This window comes from Asparagus officinalis, chromosome 6 (assembly GCF_001876935.1).
Source record: "Asparagus officinalis chromosome 6, Aspof.V1, whole genome shotgun sequence".
Classification (NCBI taxonomy): Eukaryota; Viridiplantae; Streptophyta; class Magnoliopsida; order Asparagales; family Asparagaceae; genus Asparagus; species Asparagus officinalis.
Window position 1 is genome coordinate 10,398,697 of NC_033799.1, and position 22,385 is coordinate 10,421,081.

Genomic DNA, 22,385 nt, shown 5'->3' on the forward strand with positions numbered 1-22,385 from the left:
TTTCCAGGCTCAGGAGGACCCCAGCAGTAGGGTAAGGGTCCACAGCAGTAGGGCTCCCATAAGAAGGGCCATCAGTAGGATCAGAGGGTATAGCAACAACGCCTATTTTGTGGATCTTGTTTCAACTACAACAAGTTTGGACATAGAGCAGCAGAGTGCCCCAGCGCACCCACAGTTGGCCAGCAGGGTAGGAATCAGCAGCAAAAACATCAGAACCACATTCAGGGACGCGCTCAGGGTCAGTAGTTGAGGATAGAGGCACCTCCAGCAGTCCCGAGGATTGAGGGACAGGTTTGAACAATTCAGGAGACCCAGCAGGGACAGATAGTCCCATACATTCCAGGCGATGCAGCACAACAGACACGTAGAGTGTATGCAGTTGTTCCTCGCGATCACGGCACGATCAGGGCTATGGTCGAAGGTACATTCCTTGTGAATTTCTTTCCAGCACGTATTCTTTTTTATTCTGGTGCTTCACACTCTTTTATATCCTATGATTTTGTGGTTAGACTTTAGCCTGTGGCGTAGCCATTAGATTTTTCTTTATCGGTATCCACTCTTTTAGGGGAGACGTCTCTTTTAGAGAATGTTTGTTGGAGATGTATCGTTAGTTTGGACGATTCCAAGTTTGCGAAGACATATCTGGCATACGTCGAGGAGGTGATATTGCAGGATCGGAGCATAGATTTGAGTGAGATGTGAGTAGTCTCAGAGTACTAGGATGTCTTCCAGGACATACCAGGATTACCTCCAGTAAGAGAGGTCGAGTTTTGCATAGAGTTTCAGTTAGGTACCGTACCGATTTCCCGAGCTCTTTACCGTATGGCACCTGCTGAGATGAGAGAGCTATAGATCCAGCTAGATGAGTTGTTGTCTCAGGGATTCATTCGATGGAGTCACTCTCCATGGGGAGCACCGGTCCTCTTTGTGAAGAAGAAGGACGGGAGTATGTGATTATACATTGATTATCGCGAGTTGAACAAGGTCACTATCCGAAATAGGTACCCATTACCGAGAATCGATGACTTGTTCGACTAGTTATAGGGAGCTCAGTGTTTTTCAAAGATAAATCTTCGTTCTGATTAACATCAGTTGCGGGTTCGGGAGATTGATATTCCCAAGACCATCTTCTTGACTCGATACGAGTATTTTGAATTTCTTGTCATGCCATTTGGACCAGTTCGTGATAGTTTTCATCGACGATATTCTTATCTATTCGAGATCAGAGGCAGAACACGAGCAGCATTTGAGGTTGGCATTGCAAACTTTGCGGGAACACCAGCTATATGCAAAATTTAGCAAATATGAATTCTGGTTATCGGAGGTCAGATTTTTGGGCCATGTCATCAGCCGAGAGGGCATCGCAGTAGATCCGACTAAAGTAGAGTCTGTATTTGAGTGGGAACCACCAAAGATAGTTACAGAGATTCGTAGCTTCTTAAGTTTGGCAGGCTATTACAGAAAATTTATTCAAGATTTCCACACCACTTACACACCTTACGAAAAAAGATGTACAGTTCATTTGGAGCACAGAGTGCCAGAAGGCATTTGAGACATTGAAGACTAAGTTGACTTCAGCACCAGTATTGATTATTCCCAGCAGTGATAAGACTTTTGTTGTCTACATTGATGCATCTTTATCGGGTCTTGGAGGAGTATTGATGCAGACCCAGAGAGTTGTAGCCTATATCTCGAGACAGCTGAGGATTCATGAGCAGAATTATCCCACACATGATTTGGAGCTAGCAGCAGTGATCTTTATATTGAAGGCGTGGAGGTATTATTTTACAGAGTACAGTTTGAGTTATTCACTGGCCACCAGAGTTTAAAGTACCTCTTTTCACAGAAAGAACTCAATCAAAGACAACGACGATGGATAGATTACAAGTTTGAGTTATTCACAGGTCACCAGAGTTTAAAGGATTACAAGTTTGCTTTACAGTACCATCCGGGAAAGACGAACATAGTAGCAGACGCGTTGAGCAGGAAGTGTCGTCGCTGGCTAGCAGCTTTGAGATGTTCACTATATTGGGATCTTTATACCCTCGCCATTATAATTTCAGGCTAGAGATTGGCGGGAGCTGTGTTTTCTTAGGAACTTTATCAGTGCAGCCGTCTTGGAGAGATAGAGTTGTCGGAGCTCAGTTCGAGGATTCTTGGATACAAACCCGTAAGGGGGAGATTTCTAAGGAGCCCAAGGATGATTGGACTATTGGAGTAGACGGAGACCATCGGATGAAGGGTAGGATTGTCATGCCGAATAATCTATAACTAAAGAGGGAACTTTTTGACGAGGCACATCATAGCAGATATACAGTACACCCAGGCACGACGAAAATGTATAAGGATCTGAAGAGACATTTTTGGTGGTGTGGTATCTGTAGAGAGATTACAGAGTACGTGACTAAATATTTTACCTACCAGCAAGTTAAGGCAGAACATCAGAGACCTGTAGGAACCCAACAGCCTTTACTCATTCCCGAATGGAAGTGGCCAGATATTTCTAAGGATTTCATAGTAGGGTTGCCTAAATAAAAGAAAGGAAATGATTCTATTTGGGTTATAGAGGATAGATTAACAAAGTCAGCGCATTTCTTACCCGTGAGAACGACTTATATAGCGGACACATATGTGAGGATTTTCATTCGAGAGATTGTCAGATTGCATGGAGTTCCGGAGACGATTGTATCAGATCGGGGCTCAGTCTTTACATCCTATTTCTGGAGGAGTTTTCAGGATGCTTTTGACAGCCAGTTATCATTTAGTAGTGTATTCCACCCCCAGACAGATGGTCAGACCGAGAGGGTGAATCAGGTGTTGGAGGATATGCTGAGAGCATGTGTCATAGATTTTCAGGGTAGCTGGGCGGACCACATCCTATTGATTGAATTTGCATATAATAATAGTTATCAAGCTATCATCGGGATGGCGTCGTACGAAGCCTTATAAGGGAGGCCTTGCAGATCGCCTATATGTTGGGCAGAGCCATAGGATAGTCTATTACTTGGCCCGGAGCTAATTAGGCAAACCACGGAAAAAGTGGCCTTTATTCGAGAGTGCATCCTTGCTACACAGAGTAGGCAAAAGAGTTATGTAGATCAGCAGAGACAACCCTTAGAGTTTCAGGTCGGAGACTTAGTTATATTGAAAGTATCACCGATGAAGGACGTTCAGCGATTCAGTAGACGGGGGAAGCTTGCTCCGAGATATGTTGGTCCCTTCAGGATTATTGAGTGCATTGGAGCTGTTTCTTATAGGTTATATCTTCTGGCATCGATGTCGAGTATACACGATGTATTTCATATTTCGATGCTTAAGAAGCATTTGCGTGATGAAGAGTAGCAGAGGGTGATTGATTCACCAGAGGTTGGGATACAGGATGATTTGACTACTGTAGAGATTCCGGTATGCATTCTTGCAAGAGAGAATAAAAAGCTTAGAAACAAAGTCATTCCATTAGTGAAAGTTCAATGGAACCGGTAAGGAGCCGAAGAGATTTCTTGGGAGCGTGAGGAGAATGTTTGTCGCGACTACCCGCACCTGTTTAAATAGGTAAGGTTGATATTTAAATGTGCTTATATGCGTTGATAGATTTGATTATATGTGTTATTTAGTCACATTTATATTTAACGCTAGAATGGGTCAGTCAACAATTAGCTCTTAATTATTCGGAACATATAATATATATATGGTGGGTTCCTTGTTTGGATTTTTCGCCCGACGAACAAGTTTCGTCTAGTTAGGGGTTAAGTGAGAATGTATGCATTTTAGATTGTTAAGTTTAAATATTGCTTACATTTCAAATCGGGAGATTAGTGATACGAAATTCTTTTAAGGGGGGGGGGGGGGGGAATATGTTAATATAATTAATATGAGATTAATTATGATTTATGGATATTTATTTTGATAAATATAGTTAAATGGTGTATGAGTATGATACCATGTGTTTTGAGTATGAACGAGTTCATACATGAGAGAGAAAAGAGTCGAAACATACACAACGGCCAATATGTGTAAGTGGAAAATTCCAATCCGGTCGACCGCAGTCCGGTCGACCACCACGGTCGACCGCAGTCCGGTCGACCACCACGGTCGACCGCGAAACATGTAGAGTGTCAGATTCCTGTTTTGAGTTGGTTTTGGTTTTCTAAAGCCCATATCCATTTTCTGGTATATATATATATCATATGTTCACGATATTTTCAGTTTTCTAAGAACCCTAACAGCCACCAAAACCCCTTTAAACCCTAATTTAATTCTTGGAGAAGATTAGAGGCTTTCAAGCTGATTTTCGCGAGATTTTTGGCGTTTGGTGATGCGGCATAATTATGTACCAAAATTGCAAGTGCACAATTTATCAAGTTATAGTATAAAAAGATATCGATCCCACGAAGAAGGTGATTTTAAGAGATTATTAAACTTGGTTCTTATATTTTGTGCGTGACAATTAGGAATAAAGAATAAGTGTGAATGTGATGAGTGGTTGTTTTGATTTATGTGCAAGAGATAATAAATTGAATTTTAGAGGAGAGAAGGAAGAATTAAAGAATAAATGAAATCACAAGGCAAGAAATATGAATTAATAAAATCAAGAAATAAAACCAAAAATAAAAAGAAAATTTAAGAAAGTCAAGATGGATGATTCAAAAGAAGTAAGAAATCTAGAATATAATTCACTAACCAATTTCAATTACAAAATATAAACTATTCTCTTTTTATCCTATTTCAACTTAGATTTATTAAGCATAGATTATCAAACCATTTAAGGAAAGTGTAACCTATCAAATTATCATCTAAGCTAAAATTACTATTCATGATAAGAATAACAACATGATAATAATCCTATAATTCATAAGCATAACCTATCAAACCATTTAAGATAAGCATAGATTATCAAATTCTTCTTCTACCGATTAGTTCTCTAGTTGATTATCCTAAACATGAACATTTTAAGTGCAAGAGAATAATTCATACAATATAAAAGAAATTAGACTAGTTTCATACAATTCTAATATTCTTACAAGAATTAAATTTACATCTTAAGAAATAAAAACAAGAAAAAGAAGACTAATTACAAAATTAAAAAGAAAAGAAAAATCTAAACTATGAACAAGAAATAAATCTAATTACAAAGAAAATAAAAATCTAAACTACAAAATAAATTGCAGAAATTAAATGCAAGAAAAATAAATCTACTCTACAAATTAAAGTGCAAAAAGAAAATAAAAAAGACAAGAAAGTAAATCTATACTACAAGCATGAATTTAAATCTAACTAATAAGCAATAATAAAGAAATTACTAAAAAGAAATAAAAGAGAAAAGAAATGCAAACCTTCAAATTGCTCTTCATCTCCATCCTCATCATTCAACAAGAGGAGAAAGAACAAATTTAAAGAGGAAAAAATTATTTTTATTAATTGCAACTAAAGTTACAATTTTTGGAAGGCCTTCTCAATTAAGAGTAGCCCTCCTCTCCAAAAGGAGTTTACAAAATTTTCACACCTCTAACCCCTCACTCTCTACCCCTATTTATAGTAATCTTCAATGAATATGAGCCATTTGATTTGTCTTGAGCCCCAAGCCATAATCTCCACCTTTGAATTTGCTTTTTGTTCTTCTCTAGCCAAAATATAGGAGGCCCATATGATTCATTTGATTTCATTGCTAACAAACTCTGACTTATTCTGCATGAATACATGTACTGCATGAGGCTTGAATTACATTTCAACACGTAAGGTCAAACAATGAAGCAACGAACGTCAATGGCCTATTATTACACGCCTTATTACGTAAAAATGTCAAAGAAACTATAACAATCTCAAGAATATCACGTTCAGATGGCTCTTATATATGTAGGTTGTTCCTTCATGTAGAAACTAAACATGTTAAAGAAATTATATCAATCTCAAAAACAATACCTCACAAGACTTGAAGGTACATCCCATTCTGAGAATGTACAGCTTAAAAATTAATGAAATAAGACAAACTTAATTGCCTTGAGAAAGAGGTTAAGACAAGCAAAACTAAACCTCGATGTTACGAGCTAGCGTTACCTTTCAGGTCGTTTGGGGGTACTTTCGTAATTGCATCTGCCCCTCGAATGCATAGTGCGGTGCCGGCTGTGCATGGAAAGAAACGGTCTACAAAGTCCACAGCCTCTTTAATTTGTCATAACATGGAGCGTTTCACACTAGAATTAATGATGCTCTCATTTTTTTTTTTCGCTTTATTTTCATCCGTAAAATCCCTATATATAATTACCAATCCTCTCCATTCTCCTTGAAGTTCTTTATGTTCTTGAATCTTGGAGGTCTTTGTGTTGCGATATTGGCGCGGTTCAACCTCGTTGTGATGCCGATGGTGTCTTGGCCTCGCAATTTGATTGAGCCGCGCCAATATCACACCTCCTTAATTAATGATTTAACTTAATTGGGAGAGTGGATTGGAAATTTTTACCCATCTTATCTTCATCAACATCAATTAATTGTTATACTTGTGTGTATTGGTGAATTTTCTTGGGAGGAAGATTTGTTATAAGGTATTAATTCTTTATATATACTATGAATTGCGTTTTCCGAATTATGTTTCTTTCCTTTTTCTTTTTTGTACTTATTTTTTATTTTTGTACTTCATGTGTGAACATCACTAAAAAGAATTTTTTTTAAAAAAAAATTATAGAGCCGTGTGATTCCGCGTTTTAGCTCATAAAGAGGATGCTCAAACAGTGAAGGCGTTGTAGTATAAAACTATAGCCCTCGCTCCTCATCAAACCTAGAGTTTTTTATTTTGGTAGATTAATTCAGGATTTTTTTTTCCAATTGGGACTGCCTTGAGATAAAGATTTTTTTTTTCTGATGTTAATCAATCCTGCATCCATTTCTTCTTTTCCCTTTTTTTTATTATTTATTTATTTATTTATTTTCCTAGTTGGGCGAATACAACAAGATTTTCGATCCGGCTCTGAGCCAGCTATGATCGGAAAAATCTCCAAGTTATCTCTAGATTTCTATTGTTGGATAAAATATTCTAAATGTTGTCACTGAAGACTTCTCCCTCTAAATATTTTATAAGATTTATGATTTATTTATAGTTTATATATTTGTGAAAAACATGCCAAATGCTTCCATGAGATCAATAAATTATTTATATTTTCACGAGAAAATAAATTATTTATATATTTACTATTAATATTACGTGTACATTCATGTGGTTGAGAGTGATCAATGTGTCCTCCAAAAATACCTGGGTTTGATTCTCATATGCGCGCATTCACCTGGTATTGCTAGAGTAATATTTGGGGCCTTAGCGGCTTAATTAATTAGCATATTCTCTCTGTGGTCATTTTCTTTCAGCACACATTAGATGAATATTTGATCTAGGAGCTAGAGCTGAACAATTTGCAAATGAGTTTTTTATTTTTTATTTTTTTATTTTTTTTTATTTTTTTTTCAGTATAAGAATCTCCCTTAATGGAAAGTTTGATGCATAGGTTACTGATCGACTATAGGAGGCTTATTAAGCTTTTGTTCCAATTTCCATATCGACCAAAACCAAAGGTTTGATTTTAAATTTCATTACCGGAAATTAAAAAAACCAAATAATAAAAAAAATACAAAAATGAAATATATAAAGCTGATCAACAAGGAAATAACAAACAAATCAAAATCCCCCCGCAAATCACTCTCTCAATCCCAACAACCTCCCTCTTTATATAAGTCCTCTTCACACAGACTCTCCTCTCGCTCTTCATAATCTCCATCGTCAGCAATGGCAACCAAGCTCCTCATCATCATCACTCTCCTCTCTCTCTACATCTCCACCGTCCAATCTCAATCCAACAAAAACTACCCATGCATTGAGAAGCTTTTGCCATGCTCACAGTACCTCAAAACTCCAAAGCCTCCTGCAGCTTGCTGTATTCCTTTGAAGGAGGCCATTGATAAGGATGCTGCTTGTCTCTGTGATTTGTTCAGTAACCAGCAGCTGCTTAAAACCTTCAATGTGACTCAGGATGAGGCTCTTCAGTTGCCGAAGAATTGCGGAGTTAATGCTGATCTTGATAAGTGCAAGAAAAGCAATGGTGGTAAAGGTGACGTTGAGACTAAACCCTAACCATAACAAGCTTTTATACATTTTTTTTTTAGTATTATTATGTAATTTATGAGCTTGTTATCTTTTACGTTTTGTACGCACATTGTGTTATACTTTAGGATAAATCAAACGAAACTACATTATGTGTTGTAGGGTTCATGGAAAAAAATCTCTTAAACTTCATTACTTTCAAATTTCTATGTATTAATTTGCTCGGATTCAAAAACTGTGATCATGGTATTGACACGTATACATATTTTTTATATAGTATGTGAATATTACAGAATTGATGATTATATTATTGGTTGAGTTCATTTTATTTTGTTTATGTGAGGTTTAGTATATAATAATGAGTGTGTAGTTTATTAATGTCAGTTTCATGTTTATGTTTAGATTTATTGCTTTATTAGTTTTTGGATTCTTATGACATATTAATTGTGTTTTATCTTGGTGCAATCAATTGAACATTTTTCTCAAGAATAACGGTACATGTAAGAATGGTACTGATCATGTCAAGGTATCCAACTAACCATAAGATGAGTATAATGCTTCCCTCTTCTCCTTTTAAGTTTTAGAATTTTATCTTTTCTCTAGTTGTATTCTAAATTACAAATCCAAGAGGCAACGCTAAAATTAAAGAAACATAATGAAATCTATCTATTATCATAAAAGAAAAAAATTTAAAGTCACAATTGGACATGATCCTTCTTTTCTTTTCATTTTTAAATGGTGAGGTATAAATCTACTAAATATCTGCCTTCTATTTCATCTTTGATTATTGATCTAGTTTAAATCTCAGTTAATCACTCTTTTCCATTTACTCTTTAGCGTATTCTTCTCATGCCATCAAATTTAGGCTAATGCGCCATTTTGGCGAACTACAAGTGTACTCCTAGCTGTATCTTAGTTAGCATTATAACATGTACAAGTCTCGGCTCAAAAGATTAGATGACTCGACCAAATTATCTTTTTTCGAAAACAACCTAGAGCCTAAAGCGTATCCAAATATGTTTAATTGAGAATGATGAATCAATTTCTTCATCCAATGACATGTATATCAGTACTTATTTCATACATATTTAGTTGTGATACTTTGATACGGGAGTACCAAAGTTATGTGTATGTAATTATTTCTGACTTTTTTTTGGCAGTTACACCTCCAACACCAACTCCAACACCACCAAATCTGACACCACCAACTCCGACGCCACCAACTCCACCACCAGTAAAGTCAGCGTCCAGCAGCAGTGACATTAACGCTGTAAACGCAGCTGCTATCTTTGCTGCAATTTCTTTTGTTTACCTTAGCGTTTAATTTTCAGGCTTCGACTTGAAATAAAATTATTTGTAGCCTTGTAGGTGACTTTGGTATTTATGGGTTCCTCTAGTTCTTTTTGAGGTATTGTAAATAAGCGAATGCATTGACAGTTTATGTAGGATTTTCTTAACTGGGTTCTTTTCTGATTCAGGATGGTTCAGTTTCTGGTTCTGTATTTTCCTGTTAAGCACCATTCTGATTTCTTTGTGTTATATATTTGAGGAATTATATAGTAGTTAAGGTTTAAGAACAGGTTGCCTTGGTTTTTATGATGTGAGAGTTTAATGTATCAGAATGATAATAGGAATTAAATTCGTAAGAAATACTTAAACTAATGAATGGGGCAGATGATTCAACTAAAAACTTGTACACTTTTCTGTAATGTGTTGCTCTGAGTATTTTTCTTGGTGAAAGTCTTGATGTCCTCTTCTATTATCTCTCTCTCTCTCTCGCTCTCGCTCTCTCTCTCTCTCTTTCTATTTGTTAGTAATTCTCTCTTACCGAGATACATCTTATATAGAATCCAATATTCAAAAAGATTTCCAAATATTACAAGATGATCATAATCTGAATATATATTAATAGGACCTTTGGTTACAGTAATTAAACATGCAAATGCATGCATCAACATTCAGTGAGTCTCTTCAAGTATTCTGAATGTACTTCATGTTTAATTTCTATAATTCATACTATTTATACAGGAAGCTCCTTTATCCAGATGACAGTTACTCTCGCCTCGATAATTTTAAGAATCACATAAATTCTATAAAGGATTGCTCAGATAAGTAATCTGTTTTAGATATACACAAGAATAAAGGTAAGCCACTTGTAATTAGAAATGAACAGAAACAGCTTAATTTAGTTAAGCAAATTGTTTGCTTCCCTAAATAAAATTTTTACGGCTACAATTTAACTTATGCGTTAGCCCCAATTAGTATTTATATTGGTTAGTCAAGCTTTCCGCACTTAATCCATGATGTAAAGCAGTAGGAATATTAAGCTAATATATGTCTTATTTTATTTTTATAGCTTGATTTCCCAGTGAAGGTTGCCTATACTGTTTCTTCTAGTGACCCTCCAAATGACTTTGAGGACTTGCCCATCAAAGAGAAAGGAAAGGCAAAAATTGAGTCAAAAGTGGTTAAACCAGCAATTTCATTACCATGATACTATTTGAATATTAATTCTCAAGTTAATTAGGTCGCCCAAATTTTCCAATAACTCTCACATCGCTTGAGAATTTTCTACTGAGTACTGATTTTAAGTAGTTTCTAGTCCTACATGATCCTTGGCCAGGTTAAATAAAAGATACAGTGCTACAAGTCCAGACTACTTCTATACATATATTCATCTATAAGAACTTCGCAATATGGTCGAATGCAAGCTTTAGAACTTATATCAAGTTCCACATAAACATGCAAAACTCAGTTCAGCCTGTCATATTCCATCATATGCATAAATGAGACTTCATAGCATGTTTTGTATTGCGAAATCATTGTATAACATACCCTTCACATACAAAAGAACCTTAGAAAATCAATGCAATGAGTGCAACATATCTGTTCAAGACTAAGAAAAATCAAATGTGAGAGGGCGCCGGAGCACGAGCAGGAGAAGGAGCCTGCTGGATGTGAGGATCAGAAAACAGTTGGTCTGCTATCACTTGATTCGCTGCATCACTCGGGTGGAATGCATCCCAAAAAACGTAGTCCCTTCGATTGCTGCAGAGGTTCGAGTTTGGCAAGCATAGACCACCGATACTTGTGTCAACGTTGCAGCATGATGTGTTCGAAATTTTAAACCCTGCATAATATGGAAGAAAATTAAGGGAAAACATGCTAATAAGTGATTATATGATGTTTCAATTTTTTTTGGTTTTTTCTATATTTGTCACTGATCTTTAATATTTTGACGTAGTCCCTCAAATTATTGAAATTATTACTATTAGGTCACCTAATTCTTAAGTTACTATAAAATTTGTCCCTCAAGTCATTTGCAATTAAGTCCCCCAATTCTCATAAGCAATTTCAATGATTTTAGCGACTGATTTTTAATGACTTAATAAGTGGGGGACCTAATAGCAATCTCAGTGATTAATCGAGGGACTAATTTCAAAAAATTAAAGATGCAAGGGACTAGTATCGGAAATAAAAAAACTTTTTTTCGGTTTTTCAGTTAATCATGTTTAATTCGAAGTAGGTCACCAAATACCAAGAAAGAAAATCCAGTACCATAGTGATGAGGATTGACGATGAGGTCCATGACGATATTGTAGGAATCTGCAAAGGATAGCTGAGCACCAGGAAGCTTGGAGTTTAAAGAGACCAACAACTTCTGCACTTGTGAATTGAATTCTTGCACATACTGGTTAACGTTTTCCAAGCACTGACCACTGTCAGACTTGACTCGTTGAGACGGGATGCAACCTAATGGACCCAAACCATGAAACACCATTTTCCTCGCTCCGAGACGATAAAGCCTCTGTAAGAATCACAGGACAAAATCATTCCAACAAATGTGAATATCAGTTTCACAAGGAGTAGTACGTTACTGGGTTACTTGATATACCCTTAATTGGCCGTTTAAAGCAGTCATCAAGAGCTCTACAAAATCGTCGTGGGTGTAGGCCTGAGCATCTGCTAAAAAGGGTTGTAGATAATTGTTAACATAGTCGTTGGCTCCTGCGAATAGAAAGAGAAATCAATTATCAGATTAGGATGATCAAGTCCTTTACGTGCAAGACGTTGTGAGGATTTTGAGAATTTTGTTGATATAATACCGAGTCCGATAAAGTATAGAGCCTGGTTGCATAAATTCTCTGCAGCCTTTTCTCCAATCTTAGATTTTATTGCCTCCTTTGTCTTCTCAAAAGAGGTGATTTGATCATCGAAAGATAGCTTCTCAATCTGCAGCAACAAGGTGTATATAAGAAGCAGTTAAGTTTTTAGCAGTATAGATAACTTCGATCTTCCCAAAGAAGTAATCATTCTTGAATTGATGAGGGTATTGTAAAATTACAAAATAAAACCCGGTCTCGTTGAGAATTCCTGCTCCTCCTGATGCATAATTGATGCCCTGAAGTATTGCATCGTCGTCCATTGACAAAGATAAATAGGGTGGTGGAGATTCTATTCCAAGCTTGGCAGCTGCATTCATTTCACACAAGAATCAAATAATTTCCTTCTCAAGCAGACTTAAAACTTCTTATGAAGAAATGAAGAGACTAGGAGAAGACAGTATCAGTACTTACATATGATATCTCCAATAGTCCTCCCATTGCTAAACCTGCCCGTTGGCTGCCCGGTCTTATAGTCAATCCCATACCAAGGATAGTTCGATTTTGCCAACGAGAGTTGAAGATGGTTATTGTTTCCAACATCGGTGAGAGAATCCCCGAACACGAACGTTACTGGGGGGCTCGACGCAGAAGCAATGGCAATAAATGAGGCAATTAGAGTTTGCGTAAGGATAACAATTGCTCCAAACACAGCCATTGTTCAGCTTCAACCTGACCTTTGTTGTGGAAGTGAAGAGCTTGCTTGTGCTATATATTGTTGAGTGTAGTGCACATAAGTCATGCCTATTTGTGTAAGCTTCCTTTGTTTCCTAACCTTGGTAGAACTGCCCTCCAGCAAATTGAGTGGGAAATAATAGATCTACCAAGGGTTTGGGGACTTGAGAGAAGTTGGTATGGTCGTTGAGGAATCTCTTAGGAATACTATTACAGTTGGTTAACTTACCTTGATATAAATGAACATGCAGGATACTAAACTTAAAGTAATAGAATGTTCCATTAAATGCTGATCAATTCTTGTCAGAGTTGTGCGGGTTCAATTGGTTGAGGTTCCAAACTTGGACCTCTTTTTGACGGTGGTAAGTTAAGTTTGAGTTTGAGCATGACAGTAAGCCAATGATGAACATTATGAAAGCTTGTTGTTGCATTCACACAGTTTCTTACAGCACCTAGAACTTAAAGAACAATTAACTCAAACTTAACAAAATAGTAAGACAAATAAGAACCAAACCCCTCATTTAACAAAATCACAAAATTATCAAGTGCCAATATGATAATGTTACAAGGATTCACATTCCTTTCAGAATCTTAGGGATAATGAATATAGACTAGAAAGATATCCAAGGGACAAAGGTCACCATGAGATTGAGCATGATATTAACACAATGGCGGCAGCCAAATTAATGGATGTAGTTCTAGTTGATGTCGTTGGTTAAGGCTTCAGTTTCCTCATTACAATGTTCACACACAAACCCAGAAGTAGAATTAGAGGCGAAGGATCCCTTCTCATGCCCGAAGCAGTAGGGTCGATTGCAGAGGTTGCACTTGGGAAGACGAAGCCAACACTCAAGACATAAGAGATGTGAGCATGCTGTCTCATCTCCGATATAGTCAGAGTCGATGCAGCCTCCACAGTCCTCACATCTGGCAATGCAGAAGAAACATCCTCGGCACTCGCTCCACCTGTCCTTCATCGTTCTGCAGTTTACAGTTTGTCGTCGTGTCAGTAGTTGTTTTATGAAATTTTGTGGAAGAATGGACTGTCATGTAGGATTTAGTATGCTGTTTTATATCGAGAAGGCTCAAAAAAAAAAAGCTTGAAAAAAAAAACGCCCATTTATCATCAGATGGTAGTTTCTCAAGAGAACTTATAAGAAAGGAAAAGTGATGTTATAATCCAAATTGCCGCTTACAAGTACTGTACAGGTTATAACTTGTGTTATGTCCCCTCCCAAAAAAAAAATATTTGTTATGTTGACTACTCTTTGTCTTAAAAATTAGCTCATGCCATTTAATTGTTAACAGGACATGTTATGTTAACAACTTCAAAGTAATGAAATTTCCAAAATATCCTTGTTCTGACACACAACCAAACAAATAAGTTCCCAAAATGCCTGGTGCTGGCTCATAAGTCGTAACAAAGAAGGGATAATGATAAAATTATTCTTTTAAGATTAAAGCAAAAAAGAAAACATTCTTTGACTTTAAAATGCTGAATGGGCCTTATTTTGCTCTACATATCTAAACATACCTTCTTAGTTTCAAAAGCCACTAAGGAAATTAAAAAGTTTGTTTTCAATAACTATCCTATGGTATCCTAATTTAAGGCAGAAGATCATGGTTCTTTCTCAAATTCACACGACAGAGAACACCATCGTGTAAGGTGAGTTTGAATAGTTTTTTAAGAAGGGACGAGAGGGGTTGGCAAGGCTACAGTGGTAACCATCCTAAATTTGTGTTTGTTTACGTTTTTGGTAAGTGAGGGGAAGGATTCAGGGGTAAAAAGAAGAAAACTGCTTCACTTTCTTAACCCTCCTAAAGTAGACGGATTGGGAGGGAAGTGGTCAAATTAATTTATGTCAAGCAATGTCATTTAAATCACCAGTAATAAATCATAAATTTCATATTACTGCTTTTTCAAAAGGCACAATAGCTACAAAGTTATTTTCTTTGAAGACTGTCATTTGCTAACATCCACAAGAACAATATTACTAACTAAGAGACAACCTAGACATTTGGATGAAAACAAGGACTAAATAATTTTCATTAATTAAACTAAAAAAGTTTAGAACTTTTTACAGATTTTGATGAAATTAGGAATCATTTTGATTAAAATAGGTTGCCTCACTATCCTGCAAAGACCAGATGAATACAGGTCTATGTTCCTATAAGCTTATATGCCTGACCAACACAACAAAGTACACCAGATTACATCACGCTTACTACTTTTAAGTAAACGATCTTGACCCACTGCCAAACATCACAAGATGAACTCCCAGCTCTAATGAGATGATAGTAGAAGTAAACCATATAAATAAATAAATAACTCAAATCATACTTTTTAAAGGATTCAACATTTTACGAACCTGCAATTTTCCCTTGTGCAATCAAACACCAGCCTTATGTTTGTACACTTTGGGCAGATATCTACATCAATTAGACGTCTGTCGTCGCTGTTAGGTGGTAGAGAATGCCAATTACCATAGAAATATTGTTGTGGAACTTGTTCTACATTTCTTTTGAAAACTAAGGACTTGAGCAAATCTAGATGGTCTATCCTTATGTTGCGGAGGCCACGGATCCGGAGACTCTCAACGCAGCCCTTATGTTCGGTCAGCCATTTCACTGCCCTCACCACCCCATCCGCAGTTAAGTTAGTACATCCAGGTACATGTAGCTGCATATCAGTTGAATACATCAAAAGGTATAATAAAAAAGTATTTATTGTTTCAAAACAAAGAAACTATAGACACTGACATATAACAAAACCCAAATTTTAGGATAAAAAGCTTTGTTGTTGTTGTTGTTGTTGTTGTTGTTGTTGTTTAAGTGTGTACACTCCGTGTAGTTACTAACTGATATAAAATACTAAAATTCCATTCGTACTATGAAATTCCTTCATGAATTTCTCCATGCTGTTGCAATTATATAACAGAAGAATCATAATCATAGCTTAAGAATTTTCTTCAGAATTATTTTTTTCCAACAAAAATTTAGGTAATTTCTAAGAAACTTAGCGTTGAATTCAGTGGTACAAATTTCCTAATTTATAACATGAAAGCCAGAGAACTAGAATCTCCTTAAGATTATTTAGATACCATAAGGTTACTAAAATAGAGTGATGTAAGGAGAGATTATATCAGTCAAGGGAAAAGGAAACCTCCACTACTAAAAGATAGAAATGATAGTAGATGTTGGATTATAATCCATGTTGTATTCATATTTGTATATCTTAGACAAGCAACAGCTCCAGGCGCGGGGCAATGAGAGATATACTATAAGGAATGAATTACACCAATAAATCTTAAGAGAATCAAGCTAAGTGGAAAGTCACAGATAATATCCAATAATTGCAAGTGGGGATGGCAAAATGGGACGGCTTTGGGCTGCTCCTATATAATGCATTTGTCAAGTTCTAGCAAAAACAGCTGGTTATGCCATGAATGAAATTGCAGAATCTTCATAGAATTTTCGTTTTGATTTCAAATTCAGTCCCTCTATTGATTTGATTTCAGACGTTTTGGTTGTTTCGGATTGAGTTTCAGTTTTTTAAAATATAGAAAAAGCGAACACGTATGAATGATTGAATTATATCATAACATATGTTACTCCTATCTCCCTTTACTTTTTGCTTCCTATGCTAATTGTCATGTCATGTACACGTGTGGCAGGTCTTTGTCTGTAAATCTTTAGACAAAAAGGATCTGGATTCTGAAGATTATGAACTAACAATTTAAAGAACCAAGTAACTTATGCCTAATCCGAAGTTTTTATGCTCTCAAAAATTCTCATCAGCTCTTAATCCACTCTGACAACCTTAAGTTTTCACTATTGCCACCACAAAGAGAGGAGGGAAAAAAGTTCAAACTACGCACAAAGGATGCAACTGAAGATAAACTAGCGACATGCAGGCAATGAGTTAAGGTGTAAAATGTCGAGTTGGAAAATGAAGGATCTAAGGAATCAGTATAAGCATAAACACGCCGGATCAAACAGACATAGTCCTCGCAAGCCTGTAAAGTGCAAACTAGTCACTTCCATGAATCCAAAGGCAATAGGCACAATAATCCCATAACTCGGGAAAATTAAGCTGCATCAATTGATACAAAATGACAACAAAGTCCCCATTCCCATGCTTGCACATGACGCCTTATTTTGCTCGAGAACAAGAGTTGCGGCATAATCTTGCAAACCCACATCCTTCAACTCCTAACAAGCATAATTTCCCCTCATAAATATCCTTCGATCCTTATTAGCCAAACTAAAATCATAGTTATAGCCATGCAGAGGGCTCTCCTAGCAAAAAAAATCGAACGAGCATTCAAGTTCTACATTTCGACAAACAGAATGATCATACCTTGGTGATCTCAGGATTGCGCCTAACAACGTTCATCAACCCAGCATCAGTAACCCTCGTGCAGTCAAAGAGCCCCAAAAACCTCATCTTTCCTTCAGCTCTCGAGGCCATCCTCGAAAGGGATTCGTCGGTGAGCCTAGAACTCAGAGGGGGGTCGACGGCGATGCGACGCCATAGGAGGCTGTCGCCGGCGACGGCGTCTCTGAGGGATCTGCATGATCTTTGGAAGGAGAGGAGATCTGGGAGCTGGAGGTAGCCGAGGACCAAGAATAGGGCGCCATGGGGGCCCTGTTGGTTGATGGTGGATGAAGATTGAGATTCGGGTTCCATGGATTTGGGGATTTGACGAGGATTTCTAGGGTTTTAGGGGAATGGTGTCATATTAATTGGTAGGGGAAGAGGATTGAAGATGAGATGAGAGCGATGGGAAGAGGGAGGAGGGGGAAAACAGTCATTTACCTTTTTTTTACTTTGCTTTCTTTACCCCCCTTTTTTTTTGTGCTTGCTTTTTTAAGGGATATTGTCATATTTACAATCAAAAATTGTTAATTTTATATTAATAAGCCTCCAAATCTTCATTTCCTGAAATAGGACCTAAAATCTTCATATTTGATTTAAAGGGGTCTTATTAAAATCACTTGATACAACTTATAGAGATGTAATTAAAAATATGGAGTGTTATTTAAAACAGCTTAATAAAATTGGGTTTAATTCAGAAATAAGAAGATTTGGAAGTGGTTTTGACCACGTATGGCATGAACTCTCTTTTGATCCCCCAACCGATGCATGGTAAAAACATTACAAAATAAGAATTTTCTCTGAAAAACCAATTTCATATTTATTTATGAAAAAAAAAGATGGCAAACTAAGCTACATTAGAACTAGTTAAAATACAGTAGACTACAAATTAGCCAAACTAAGCTACATTAGAACTAGTTCAATAAAGTTTAGTCTAGCAAAATCTAGGCCAAGTGGAGCTAGTTTGAAGCTAGGCCAAGTGGAGCTAGTTTGAAGCTAGGCCAAGTCATTTTCGAACTTGCCAAACACACCATTAGTTTGGCAAAAACTAGATCAAGACTTGGTTTTGTCCAAATTTAGTCTATTCAGAACTAAATTCAGTCTTAAAAGTGCTTTTGTTTTGTTCCACCTCTTCCTAACTCAGAACCATATTGATTTAGGCCAAAACTAATTTAGCGTGGAGTCGCCATACTTTCCCTGAGCTGTATCAAATGTCTATGTTTAGAAAATGGAGTGCAGACGAAGAGGCAGCAAGCTGACGATATCTAATGAACCGCACGCATCAACAGAGCAACCTACGTCAACCAAAGAGCCAAACTGAGCAACAGCTACAGAAATCAAAATATAATCAGAACAGGTACTGCTTCTCGTAAATCCAATATTCAATAACAGGTAGCCAGCTATTTCTAGCACGTGTTCGGCGTAACAGAACCGCCACCAGCTCTGTTGTTTAATAAAAACAAAATTGATTCATAATTGGAGGGTGCGTCAATTTTTTACATATAGTTGTCCTCATATCTGTAATAAGTTGGCTAGTTTTCAAGCACATCTATATTCACGTACAACAATAATGCTTGAAGAGAAGCTCTCTAATTATCAGTGACGTAACGGCTCCACCGCTGTTCGAAATAGGAGAACGTAGACTTTGTCGATAGAGAAGTAGAGGAAGCCTCCCAAGGAATGTGTGACGTACGAACCAAAGCTTGTTCCTACAATGCAATGCCATGCTGGGCCATATGACGAATCAAATTCCTGCAAGAAGAAAAGAAACGAAGTTCAATCGTTTGCTTTTCGATTGTCAAATTCCTTAAAGCCTAACCGAGATAGATTCCTAAGAAGATTTGGGGCAAGTGGAAGGATATCCCATATTTAACGTATCAATAAATACTACTTTGTGAGTGCAATGCAAAGCAGCGTCTCAAATAAGGGTTACTTGATGACGCATTGCTTATACCATGCTAATTCCCATTTTGAGAGTGCAAGCCAAAGTGGTGTGTCAAATGAGGGGCGACTTGATAACGCATTGCTTATAATATGCTAAATTCTATTTTGAGAGTGCAAGGCAAAGTTGAGTGTCAAATGAGAGCTTCGTGATGACTGAACCGAGCTCAACATTAAAACAACTTGTAACCTCAATGGTGTATGATGGTTTTCATGCATTCTGATGAACAAGATTAGTTTTAACCTTTTCCCCCATTCTGCAGTTGCAGATGAATTGTGAAGCAGTGGTGTTGGGTGCCACAATATGTGAGATGGTCAAACCAAATAACAACCATCTCCGTTGAAAGAAGGACAAGCAACAAATGTCACAGAGTAAAATAGCGACAAGAGAAGCCTGGAGAACAAGAGTTGATTGCATTATTGCATATAAAGCTTTATATAAAAGGGACATAAATCCTAGTGTCGCATACTCGAGGATTACCTAGAAGGGGGAAATACAACTCTCACACTGACAAGGGCAAAAGGTGATAAATACTAGTATGGTTCCAACCTAGTGCTTATACCAGACTACCTAGCCTCTTAGGAAGCATATACTAACTAAGAAGAAACAATCAAAACCAAAATAACGAAATTGACTGCCAACCTCAACATCGGAACGACTACCCTTTTTTTATTAACTACCACCCAAGTTTAAATGCATGAACATTTGTTAATCGAGAACCACGAATATCTGTTCATATTCACATCACTCCTCTACTCAAGGCTCAAGCAATTTCAGATTTCCGGAAAGCTAGTTTTTAAATATGGAGTTGGAAACAGAAAAAAAAGGGAACATCATCTTAAACTGAATAGTTAAACATCAATTGACAAAATCATTGTTGCTGAACATCCCTAACTTTAGGAACATGTTACTATTGTGCTTTCACATGATAAGAACATTCTAACAACTTTCCATTTACCGTGTGTCCTACAGTAACCAGTTAAAATTGTCGCGCGGACATTTTTATTACATTAACTAAATCCCTAGGGGATTTCAGAGACAGAATTCTTGAAGATGGCACATGGTGTATACTATTATTGTTGCTCATAGTCTAGTTGATGACTATCATAGATAGAGTATTCAAAGAAAACACAATGCATCACATTGAGTAAGGAACTGTGAACAAGTCGAGCTACAGAAGAGTAACAACATTTAAGATACACCAGAAAGTATGTAAAGTGTATAGAAGTCTTAAATTAGGAATTTGTCCTGTCTGAATTATCCTGATCCCTTAGGATGCTTAAGATAGGATGCCAACTAAATAAGTTGCTGGTGCATGTTCATCTTGAGCTAAATATTTTCTCTAAAGTGGCTGAATAACTCAATGAGTTAAACCTAGCTAGACTCGACATAATCTCACACAATTTGATAAGATATACAGTCAGCAGCACTCATCTATTTCGTCTTTTACCATGCGAATGGCATGATATCTAAAAAATCTAGACAAATTATTGCTAAAAACCCAAATAGATATGATGCACAAGACACTTAGAGATGGCTGCATGGCACTCAGTCACTCGTGATGATGCTCCAGTACTCGGAACCTCAATACATGTTTGATTCAATAGATGTCAGCCGGTTAGAACTAGGGAGCTTGAAGTCACCCTTTGAAGCCTAATACCAATCTGTACCCTCCAACCCGAGATCCAAAACACTCGACAGATGACACTCATGAAAGGCATGTAGTTCAGCCAGCTTTGATAGTGCACAAAGAAGGTTTGACCCTAAAGGCTTGTCTAATTATCCTGATATTGATCGAGAGAACTCAGAGGCTGCGTCCATCAACCAACATAATCATGTCCGAAAGAGATACCCATAATATTGCCGGAAATCGAGGAACTAGCCATAAGGGTAAAGAGATGATACTTCACAAGTCTTCATCGAAGCCTGCAATCACCCTTGAAATACTCTTAATAAGACTTCCAAGTTGTTAGGAGTGTCTCGCATCCATCCAGTTCAAACATGAGTTTGATTTAACAAAAGGTATGAGATAGGATTTAGTCCTACTTAGGAATGGTTAAATATATTTGGATTCATGAGTCAAATAAAATTAACCCTTTTCAGTGAATTTGGGTTCTAGTATCCCAACACAAACAGTCGAAAAGAGTCGAAAGAATATTTTTTAATCTAAAACACCCACTACAACTACTCCCTCTTTAAAGTGTTCCTCTCTGGTAACTATTCTGCTAACAAAGATTGCGATCAAACCGAAAAAGGGCAATATTTTAGAGGGAAAAAATTTACCTTTTTGAGAGCAAGAGCAAGCTTTTTGCTATCAAGCTTAGTCATCTCCTTCATCACCTCACGAGCGCACCGGAACGCCTTCCTCTGCATCGCCAGCGACATGTCCGCCGCCCTCACCTTCACGTTCCGCTGCTCCTGCGGATCTCCCTCCTCCTTAACCTCCTCCTCCTCCTCCTCCTCCTTCCCCTTCTCCTTCTCCTCTTCTTCGCTCTTGAGCTTCGTCCTCTGGATCAGAGAGCTCAGGTGCCTGCTCCGCCTCTCGAGCTCGTCCGACGCCGCGTCCATCGCCGACTTCTTCTCCCTCATCTTCTCCGCCGGTCGTGGTGACGTGGCATCAGCTAGAGAGAGAACGAAGGAAGGGGCTAGGGTTTTGATTTCTTTGAGAGAGAGAGAGAGAGAAAAAAAATGCTAGGGTTTGAATGGTACTTTGTTTGGTGGTGAAGTCGTGCGGACTGGGGATGGGGAGAGCGGAGGAGAGAGGGGAGACAAGGTACCGGGCACGTTTTTGCATAAAAGGACGGTGTTTTTGGATTATTTATTGAGAGAGAGGCGGGGTTACTTATGAGAGGATCCTAAGACTGGGGTAGGATCACCGCCCACCTCTGTAAAATAAATGGGAAAAGATTTTGCGGTACAAAATAGAAGGATTAGGATCACCGGATCACATTCTTCTCGGGGCCGTTCGGCTATTGCTTTAATAAGTGATGACTGTACTACGGAGTTAATATTGCTTTTGTACTATAACTAATAAAAGAATGGAGCTCATGATAACGCTTAACTTTTCTTTACAGCTTTTAAGAAAAGACCCAACAATTCTTAATGGTGGTACAAATATAGTATAAAACTTAATAGTTCAATTGT

The 22,385-nt window shown here is 37.3% G+C and overlaps 4 protein-coding genes across 4 annotated transcripts; 1 reads left to right on the plus strand and 3 right to left on the minus strand.

Annotated features, from left to right (window-relative positions):
* LOC109845176 (lipid transfer-like protein VAS) lies at positions 7,749 to 9,560 on the plus strand. The gene is made up of 2 exons (XM_020414395.1): positions 7,749 to 8,090; positions 9,244 to 9,560. The coding sequence occupies exons 1-2, from the start codon at positions 7,769 to 7,771 to the stop codon at positions 9,405 to 9,407; spliced, it is 486 nt and encodes a 161-aa protein (XP_020269984.1). The 5' UTR covers positions 7,749 to 7,768; the 3' UTR covers positions 9,408 to 9,560.
* On the minus strand, positions 10,830 to 12,939 carry LOC109845003 (GDSL esterase/lipase At5g37690). The gene is made up of 6 exons (XM_020414185.1): positions 12,661 to 12,939; positions 12,429 to 12,556; positions 12,190 to 12,316; positions 11,979 to 12,091; positions 11,642 to 11,891; positions 10,830 to 11,213 (listed from the first exon to the last, which is right to left on the minus strand). Exons 1-6 carry the CDS (start codon positions 12,902 to 12,904, stop codon positions 10,990 to 10,992), a joined length of 1,086 nt encoding a protein of 361 aa, XP_020269774.1. The 5' UTR covers positions 12,905 to 12,939; the 3' UTR covers positions 10,830 to 10,989.
* On the minus strand, positions 13,424 to 17,775 carry LOC109844624 (F-box protein SKIP28). The gene is made up of 3 exons (XM_020413735.1): positions 17,282 to 17,775; positions 15,291 to 15,601; positions 13,424 to 13,902 (listed from the first exon to the last, which is right to left on the minus strand). Exons 1-3 carry the CDS (start codon positions 17,609 to 17,611, stop codon positions 13,620 to 13,622), a joined length of 924 nt encoding a protein of 307 aa, XP_020269324.1. The 5' UTR covers positions 17,612 to 17,775; the 3' UTR covers positions 13,424 to 13,619.
* Positions 18,633 to 22,064, minus strand: LOC109844625 (dynein light chain 1, cytoplasmic). The gene is made up of 2 exons (XM_020413736.1): positions 21,525 to 22,064; positions 18,633 to 19,051 (listed from the first exon to the last, which is right to left on the minus strand). Exons 1-2 carry the CDS (start codon positions 21,828 to 21,830, stop codon positions 18,896 to 18,898), a joined length of 462 nt encoding a protein of 153 aa, XP_020269325.1. The 5' UTR covers positions 21,831 to 22,064; the 3' UTR covers positions 18,633 to 18,895.

What these genes read in the sequence shown, in the direction of transcription:
- LOC109845176 (XM_020414395.1), top strand. Translation starts at nt 7,769, where the DNA reads ATGGCAACCAAGCTCCTCATCATCATCACTCTCCTCTCTCTCTACATC. An exon ending in GAAAAGCAATGGTGGTAAAG is followed by an intron (nt 8,091 to 9,243) that starts GTGACGTTGAGA and finishes TTTTTTTGGCAG; the next exon opens with TTACACCTCCAACACCAACT.
- LOC109845003 (XM_020414185.1), bottom strand. Translation starts at nt 12,904, where the DNA reads ATGGCTGTGTTTGGAGCAATTGTTATCCTTACGCAAACTCTAATTGCC. An exon ending in TCTATACTTTATCGGACTCG is followed by an intron (nt 12,092 to 12,189) that starts GTATTATATCAA and finishes TTCTATTCGCAG; the next exon opens with GAGCCAACGACTATGTTAAC. An exon ending in CGTCAATCCTCATCACTATG is followed by an intron (nt 11,214 to 11,641) that starts GTACTGGATTTT and finishes CATATTATGCAG; the next exon opens with GGTTTAAAATTTCGAACACA.
- LOC109844624 (XM_020413735.1), bottom strand. Translation starts at nt 17,611, where the DNA reads ATGGAACCCGAATCTCAATCTTCATCCACCATCAACCAACAGGGCCCC. An exon ending in GCAATCCTGAGATCACCAAG is followed by an intron (nt 15,602 to 17,281) that starts GTATGATCATTC and finishes ACTGATATGCAG; the next exon opens with CTACATGTACCTGGATGTAC. An exon ending in TGCACAAGGGAAAATTGCAG is followed by an intron (nt 13,903 to 15,290) that starts GTTCGTAAAATG and finishes TGTAAACTGCAG; the next exon opens with AACGATGAAGGACAGGTGGA.
- LOC109844625 (XM_020413736.1), bottom strand. Translation starts at nt 21,830, where the DNA reads ATGAGGGAGAAGAAGTCGGCGATGGACGCGGCGTCGGACGAGCTCGAG. An exon ending in TTGCTCTTGCTCTCAAAAAG is followed by an intron (nt 19,052 to 21,524) that starts GTAAATTTTTTC and finishes TTCTTCTTGCAG; the next exon opens with GAATTTGATTCGTCATATGG.